Source organism: Trichomycterus rosablanca, chromosome 18, assembly GCF_030014385.1.
Source record: "Trichomycterus rosablanca isolate fTriRos1 chromosome 18, fTriRos1.hap1, whole genome shotgun sequence".
Lineage (NCBI taxonomy): Eukaryota > Metazoa > Chordata > Actinopteri > Siluriformes > Trichomycteridae > Trichomycterus > Trichomycterus rosablanca.
In genome coordinates, this window is record NC_086005.1 from 2,043,415 (window position 1) to 2,052,524 (window position 9,110).

The 9,110-nt window shown below is 41.5% G+C and overlaps 1 protein-coding gene across 1 annotated transcript; it reads left to right on the top strand.

Annotated features, from left to right (window-relative positions):
- The first annotated feature begins 436 nt into the window (after window positions 1–436).
- LOC134332711 (uncharacterized) lies at window positions 437–8,698 on the top strand. The gene is made up of 10 exons (XM_063014463.1): window positions 437–668; window positions 1,283–1,336; window positions 3,425–3,454; window positions 3,821–3,880; window positions 4,077–4,151; window positions 5,719–5,751; window positions 5,928–5,957; window positions 6,525–6,598; window positions 6,696–6,723; window positions 8,609–8,698. The coding sequence occupies exons 1-10, from the start codon at window positions 452–454 to the stop codon at window positions 8,632–8,634; spliced, it is 627 nt and encodes a 208-aa protein (XP_062870533.1). The 5' UTR covers window positions 437–451; the 3' UTR covers window positions 8,635–8,698.
- Window positions 8,699–9,110: the final 412 nt, after the last annotated feature.

The following is a 9,110-nucleotide window of genomic DNA, read 5'->3' on the forward strand; positions in this document are numbered from 1 at the left end:
GGAAGGTCCTTTCCTGTTCCAGCATGAGTGTCTCTGTGCTCGGTTTAAAGAAACTCCAGTGTCCTGATCCAGAGTCCTGACCTCAGCCCCACTTAACAGCTCTGGAATGAACCGGAATGTCAACGGAGAGCTTTCCAGACCAAGCTATACAAAAGCTCTTGACTTAATGGGCACAAATTCCCACAGACATACTTCAAAGTCTTGTAAGAAGCTTCTCTGAAGACTCTATTGTTATAGTGTTTGTTTTTGAAGTGGGACGTCCGACAAGCTCACAGTCAGGTGTCCAAATACTTTTGGTAGTATAGTGTCTGTGCCCAACGTTTAGGATGTTTGGATCGTTCTGTTTTGGCGCTGCGCTCCATCCAAACATCCTCCATCTCACACCAGTCACCAGCCTGTACCGCAGCGGGACATCTGACCCACACAATGGATCTCATTCAGTGCCCAGATAATGCCACGTCTGTACTGGAGGCAGGTACCCCTGCTGTACCCCTCACGCCCAGCATGTGATACCCGCCGCCGTATAATAACCCCGACGGAGAGCCTCCGGAGATCCAAACACGGACAGAGATCTTCATCCTCCAGCCAGAGATCCTTCATCCTGAAGACTGAGATGAAAGCTGGCGTTCCTCTGCTGGTCCTGCTGGCACTCGCAGGCTGGCACAGCGGTAAGAGATTCTCACTCAGCGATTCAGGGTTGTTTACATTCATGGGAACTTCACTGGGAACTTGGGTTTGATGCTACTTTCTGGTTCTTGTCTGTGCGAAGTTTGGCATGTTCTCCCTGTGCGTAAATGGGCTCTGATATCCTTCCCAAAACAAGCAGAATCTGGATGGGCTACCCTAGTAGTGAATACCCTGTGTGTGTGTGTGTGTGTGTGTGTGTGTGTGTGTGTGTGTGTGTGTGTGTGTGTGTGTGTGTGTGTGCGTGCGCGTGCGCGTGCGCGTGTGTGTGTGCGCGCAGGTCAAAAAGCCTCAGTTGATGTTCCGGTTCATTCCGGAGCTGTTGAGTGGGGCTGAGGTCAGAGCTCATGTCTTTATAGAGCTTGCTTTGTGCACAGGGACCTTCCCTAAACTGTTGCTGTAAAATTCGAATCATATGAATCCCTTTATGTGACTGATTTATTACACCTGTTAGTAACTGTTGTGCCTGAAACAGATTAATTTAATATTTAGTAGGGGCGTCCCAATACTTTTGTCCATACAGTGTATATTATAATGTATAAAAGGAAACGTATAAATGACTAAATTAATAAAAACATGAAATATCTGATGTTTGCAGCTTTTTCGGCGTCCCTGGATGTTTCTTTATGGCAGGAGGTGTCCGACGTGACGGGTAATGTGTTTTTTAATGTAATCCCAGTTCACTGTTGGGCCCTTGAGCAAGGCCCTTAACCCTTAATTGCACTGTGGCATTAAATAAAAGCGTCTGCTGTAGTAAACACTATTTAAACCCAGCATTTAGGAGACGCGTTTATCCAAAGCAAATTACAGTACAGTACTGTGACAGTATACTGTCTAAGCAATAGAGGGTTAAGGGCCTTGCTCAAGGGCCCAACAGTGGCAACCTGGCAGTGGTGAATCCTCTGAATCAGAGTGAAATATGAATCCTCTGAATCAGAATCAAATATGAATCCTCTGAATCAGAATCAAATATGAATCCTCTGAATCAGAATCAAATACGAATCCTCTGAATCAGAATCAAATATGAATCCTCTGAAACAGAATCAAATATGAATCTTCTGAATTCAATAAGAAATCCTCTGAAACAGAATCAAATACGAATCCCCTGAAACAATCAAATATGAATCCTCTGAATCAAAATCAAATACGAATCCTCTGAATCAGAATCAAATATGAATCCCCTAAATCAGAATCAAATATGAATCCTCTGAATCAAAATCAAATATGAATCCCCTAAATCAGAATCAAATACGAATCCCCTGAAACAATCAAATATGAATCCTCTGAATCAAAATCAAATACGAATCCTCTGAATCAGAATCAAATATGAATCCTCTGAAACAGAATCAAATTAGAATCCTCTGAATCAGAATCAAATATGAATCCTCTGAAACAGAATCAAATATGAATCCTCTGAATCAGAATCAAATACGAATCCTCTGAATCAGAATCAAATACAAATCCTCTGAATCAGAATCAAATACAAATCTTCTGAAACAGAATCAAATACGAATCCTCTGAATCAGAATCAAATATGAATCCTCTGAATCAGAATCAAATATGAATCCTCTGAATCAGAATCAAATACGAATCCTCTGAATCAGAATCAAATACAAATCCTCTGAATCAGAATCAAATACAAATCTTCTGAAACAGAATCAAATACAAATCCTCTGAATCAGAATCAAATACGAATCCTCTGAATCAGAATCAAATACAAATCCTCTGAATCAGAATCAAATACAAATCTTCTGAAACAGAATCAAATACAAATCTTCTGAATCAGAATCAAATACAAATCCTCTGAATCAGAATCAAATACAAATCTTCTGAAACAGAATCAAATACGAATCCTCTGAATCAGAATCAAATACAAATCTTCTGAAACAGAATAAAATACGAATTCTCTGAATCAGAATCAAATATGAATCCTCTGAATCAGAATCAAATATGAATCCTCTGAATCAGAATCAAATACGAATCCTCTGAATCAGAATCAAATACTAATCCTCTGAATCAGAATCAAATACAAATCCTCTGAATCAGAATCAAATACGAATCCTCTGAATCAGAATCAAATACGAATCCTCTGAATCAGAATCAAATACTAATCCTCTGAATCAGAATCAAATACAAATCCTCTGAATCAGAATCAAATACGAATCCTCTGAATCAGAATCAAATACGAATCCTCTGAATCAGAATCAAATACTAATCCTCTGAATCAGAATCAAATACAAATCTTCTGAAACAGAATAAAATACGAATTCTCTGAATCAGAATCAAATATGAATCCTCTGAATCAGAATCAAATACGAATCCTCTGAATCAGAATCAAATACGAATCTCACCCCTGCTGCTCGACGTTGTTTTAATGTGGCAGCCTGGCAGTGGTGGGTTTTGAACCAGCAACCTTTTGATTACTAGTCCAGTATCTTAACCACTAGGCTACAACTGCCCTTTTATTTGTTATATAATGTTAGCTTATTTTGTGTTGAACAGAGTCACATATTTTATATATATTTCATGTTATTATTGCTGCTGGACTCACTGAGAGCTACTAAACAAAATGTTATTATACTGTATAACTACAATGATAATAAAGTTTATCTTTATTTTTATCTAAATGTATAAACGTATAATCGTACCCTGTATGTTACACCCACCTCATCAGTGTCTTCATAAACTCCCAAATCTAACCAGCAGTCCTGATCAAAACTGTTTTTCTTTCTCTTCACAGTGGAGGAGGTTCATCTCCCACAGGAAACCGGTACGTCATGATGAACATGATCTGTTTTATCCTCACACATGGGTGGGTGAGTGTGTAGAGGGTGGTGCGGCGGGTGGACTGATGCTCTCTCCTGGGTTTGGTCCTGTTCTGTGCTCAGTCTTTCCAATTGGAATCACAACAAACGAATAAATGAATAAACAGTTAGTGTAGGTGCTGCGCAGCTCCAGGGTTCTGGGAACCTGAGCTCAAACTTTACATTTGTTCACTGCTTGTGAGAAGTTTGGCATGTTCTTCCCATGTCTATCTGAGTCACTTCTGAGACTGAGCGATTGATTGTTTTTCTGTGAGTTATAAACCCTGATCAGGATGATTATTGATCTGTGATTGATTTATTAATTCATACAGAAATGATGAGAGACGACGGCGCTGATCATGTAAACACGACCCGAGAGGACGAACCTGCAGGTGGGTGCTGACCCCTGTATAATAATCTACCTAAACACTTACTGAGCAGAAGTTCAGTGTTCTACATCACCACTATGTACATGTACTACTCTACATATTTACATTAGTGGTTTACACTTTACATTCTTTATTCCTGTTCTTATACAGTTTATAAAATGCTAATGCTTTAGTTTTTGTTCTTCATGTCACATGGCAGATAAAGATAAAGAAGACAGACGACAGACAGATAAAGAAGCCGAAGCAGCAGCAGAACTGCAGGTGGAGACTCTGGGTAAGAGCCGTACACGAGTAAAGGCTAAACTTGCTGTTCTCAGGCTAAAACTGGGAGATTTTAGCTGGAGATGAGCCACCATTGTGGTTCAGTAAGCATTTTAGCCATAACTTAGCATTTTAGCTTTGGCTAACTTGAGAATCGGAAATAAATTCTGGTTTAGCTGCTACATAAATGCACTTTAACATCCCAAAATGAACTTAGGGGACCAAATCCACACTTTTTTTCTTTTTTAAAAGTTTGATATTGTGAGCTTAAAAATGGGCGGAGCTTCCTCTCAGCACAGGGTTTGAGCATCGCGTTTGGACAGGAGTTTTGGCATGTTCTCCTCATGTTTGGTGGTTTAACCCTGGGACCTGAAGTGCACTAAATGGACAAAAATATTGGGACACCCCTCCTAATAACTAAGTCCTGATATTTAGAACACACCTATTTCTGTCAGATGTAGAAAATCAATTATGTAAAATAGATGTTATGCCTCCAAATGTGTGGCAACAGTTTGGGGAAGGTCATTTCATTTCAAGCCTGTCAATTACTTTATAAAAGAGGGTGGTGCCACAATATTAATGCCCGTGGTTTTTGATTAGGGTGTCCAGATACTTTTGGCCACATAATGTAGCTTAGTACTGGCTGCTAGGGAGGTTCTTGAATTGTGAAAACCAATCATGTTCTTTCTAAGCTCTGTACAAACCACGCGGTGCCACCAGAGGGAGAAATTGTGCTACTTTCAGTACATACAACTGCACGCAAAAGTTTGTGCACGCCTGACAAAATGTTCAAACGTAAAGATAATACATTTCAGAATTTCTTAATATTTGGTGCTACTGATTTGATCGGATCGACAAATCAGAAGCTTGTTTAAGTTCATATATTTACTTTATATGGACAAAAGTATTGGGACGCCACTTCTAATTATTGAATTCACGTTTCAGCCACATTTTACATTTACATTTTCAGCATTTAGCAGGTGCCTTTATCCAAAGCGACTTACATTACAGTTACATTATACAGTCTGAGCAACTGAAGGTTAAGGGCCTTGCTCAAGGGCCCAACAGCTGCAACCTGGCAGTGGTGGGGCTTGACCCAGCGACCTTTGGATTACTAGTCCTTTACCTTGACCACTAGGCTACGGTTTGCGTAGTGTCACTAACAGGTGCAATAAATGAAATGTGTAAAGGAAATGATATGCTTTGAAGCAACAGTTTAGGGAAGGCCCTTTCCTGTTCTGTCTAGCTGTCTAGCTCTATAAAGACATGAAGAAGAACTCGATTTAAAGAAACTCCAGTATCCTGTAATCTTTTGACTGAACGTGCACAAATTCCCACAGTCTCTCAGAAGAGCGGTTGTTGTTCTAGCTGAATTGATGACACAGAGGTCACTCTATTAATAGCATTTGTTTTTGAGTAGGACGTCCAGTGAGATCATGGTCAGGCGTCCACATACTTTCTGCCATACAGAGTATGAACATACAAACTACTGAGAAATTCTGAATTCATGTGTTAACTATTTTTTATTTTGTTTTAAATGTGTTGATGTTCACGATGGCTCGTTTGTGTTAAATTTGCAGACACGTCCTGGAACTCCACAGGCACGTCTGATGGTGAGTGTTCTGTTTACTGATTCTCATTTTGCCGGGTGTCTGAGGAAAAAAAATTTCCTCACACACCAAACATGAAAAAACAAACTGCTGGTTGGAGCAGGTCAGTCTGTCTGAGCCACATTTAGCTGAACAAATGTTTATATTTGTGTCTGAAGTCTCTCCGTCTCTCTCTACAGGACCCGTCGAGTTTACTTCTGATAATTCAGGTGAGTTTAATGTGCATTTAAAACACAAACAGAATCTGAAGCATGCTATTCAACCGAAAGTATGTGGACACCTGACCATGAGCTTAATGGACATCCAGTTCCAAAACCAGACCTACCGAGGAGGAAATCTGTGCCCATTCTGTCGAAAAAGCATTTGTGTGGTCAGGCACCGATGTTGGCCGAGAAGCCCTGACACACTGTTGATGTTCCAATTTATCCCAAAGATGTTAAGTCATTGGGGGTCAGGGTCAGAGCTCTGTGGAGATACTCCACATTAGACTTTCAAGGCAGGGTGCCAATCCAATACAGGCCTTCAACCCCCAAGACATAGTCAGTCATATCAGCAATGATAGCTCAGTGGTTAAGGTACTGGACTAGTAATCAGAAGGCCCCACCACTGCTAAGTTGCCACTGTTGGGCCCCTGAGCAAGACCCTTAACCCTCAACTGCTCAAAATCATGTTCATGTCATAACTAAGTCGCTTTGGATAAAAGCGTCCGCTTTATGCCGAAAATGTAAATGATTCAAATCTGGGATCAAATCAAATTTCGTTTCACCTTTTTTCAGATGAGAGCACAGAACACGTGGGAGATTTTACTCCGACTCCAGCATCGTCCATCCAACACGCCAGAACATCTACTGTGAGTCACAGCCCTGCTGATTAGCAGTAATTACGAAGCATGTCCCAATACTTTTGTCCAAAACTCTCTCCATTTGTCTGTCTGTCTGTCTTTTCAGGACTCGTCGAGCAAAGATGATCATACAGGTGGGTTCAGCATCCAGCACCGGTTAATAGGAAATACACAATATGACCAGAAGTATGTGGACACCTGACCATGAGCTTCATAAACATCTCTTTCCAAGACGCTGAGGTTAGTATGGAGTGCCTCCACTCTTCTGGACAGATTTTCCACAATATGTCTGGTACCCGTAATTTGTACCCGTAAAATCAATAAAGAGAATTTGTGAGGTCAGGCCTCGCTCACTTTCGACATTCCAATTCATTCCTTTTTTCTTTTGCCTCTTTTCCACCCAATCCGATTAATGAAAATGGTGGCAATCTGGACCCACTGTGGTTTACAAGATGTAACGTAAAGCCTCCAAAGGGGGTGTACGAGTACAAGTTAAAATCTGTTTATTTAATTATTATTATTTTTCTCTGCGACCCATTTCTTTTGCCGAAGGGTCGCCAGGCTTGCAACAACAACAATGTTGTCGTGATAGTCTCAGATCTCAACCTGTGGCGGGGTGGTAGAAGCGGCAAGAGTCTTGCAACAGGGGAACTGGCAATGATTAAATCGGATGAGAAAATAAAAATGTTTACGACTGGCATGATGTAGATTTGACTTGAAGTGTAACAGTTTAGTGGTGTGCACTTATAAATCAAGTCCTTCTTGTAGTAAAATAACACACAAACCCGTTTGTTTATGACTACTGACTCATAGGTTGGAGCAAACTATGAAGTGTAGATGTGATAAACGAACGTGGTACTCAGTATATTGGTTTAAATCCCACACACTGTGGTTAGATGTGATGCTGTGATCAGGGATGTACCACAGCGCTGCAGCAGTGCAGTGAATGTGGGCCAGAAATCCAGGCCAGCGAAATCTCAGCCTCTGCTGCTGCGTCTGCGCTGGAACGTGATTTATATCTCCTGCATGGACCAGGTTTATTTTAGCTCTGAAGGCGCTTTGTTACTCTCACACAGTCCATACGGACTTATTACAGTACAGAAGGTCAGCGGGGGTCACTGCGCACAGTCCAGAATCTAAATATAGTCGGGTGTAGAGTAACCGTCTGAGGAAATACAGTCACGGCTGCTAATAAATAACATAATATAATAACATAAAGGATGTTATGATTCCAACTGTGCAGCAACCGTTTAGGGAAGGTCCTTTCTTGTTCCAGCAAGACTGCATCCATGTACTTGGTTTAAAGAAACTCCAGTGTTCTGCACAGAGCCCCGACCTCACCCCAGCTCAACAGCTCTGGAATAAACTGGAACAATAGACTGAATGGGCACAAATTCCTACAGACATACTTCAAAGTCTTGTGAGAAGCCTACTCAGAAGAGCGGCTGTTCTTATAGCTGAAAACCTTACATAGATGTCTGTCCGAAAACCTACTGACCTCACTACATAGACACATATTACGTCACCCTACACTCCCGAGAAGAGGGCGTGTCTAAATTCTCAGATCCTTTAAAATGCTCCTACTGAGGCGCCTTAATTCTGAGTGATGATCTGACTGAATAACGAGGGAGCGTGCACAAGTGTCGTTTATCTGTACATTGGGGCTCGTCAGGGACAGTTTAAGCGTTTTCGGTAAACGGAGGGAGACGCTAGCTGGCGTGCTTGCGGGTTGTGACGCCTCAGCCTGTTAGTAAGCTAAAACTGCGGTGATGTAGCAGAAGTGGAGCTTTATGTCGTATTAGAATCCTCTCTACTGAGGCAGCTGATCAGGTAGGTAGTAGGCAGCAGGGCGGGTCACTAGGTTTTCAGACAGACCCATAGAGGTCACTCTGTTTTAATGCTGTTCGTTTTTGAAATGGGACGTCCGTCAAGCTCGTGGTCAGGTGTCCAAATACTTTTGACTATACAGTGTATCAGTAATGAGTATATAATGTAATAAATATATGATTGTATTTACAGAAGTGGCTGAATGGTACAGAAGATGATGTGAAAGAGACGAAGGAGGAATGAGAATGTGATGTATAAATAAATAAAGGAATAATAAGTGGTCACAGGTTCACTATGTTGTTTTCACTGCTGGATCCTGTATGATCCTAAACATCTGCACACCTAAACGAATTAGTACTTCTTTATTTTAATTAAGTTTTCATTGTATTATTCCACTTCAGTGGTTGCCACCGGTCAGCTGGGCGCCATCTGGCGGGCATAATAATACTAATTGGTCACCGTATCTGCAGGGTGGGGGCCGGACTATGTGTGGGTGAGTCTTCATACGCTGTGTAAAGACCCTGATTGGCGGAAGAGACGCCTGTGCAGAATGCAGGGGCGAGAAGAGGAGACGACGTGCTCTCCTCGGATGCAATCGGGTATCTCTCAGCAGCGGAAGACAAACCGAGTGCTCTAAATTGGGAGGAAAATGGGGAAAAAAATGCTTTAACCCTTTCCGGTCCAACGTCGAGCC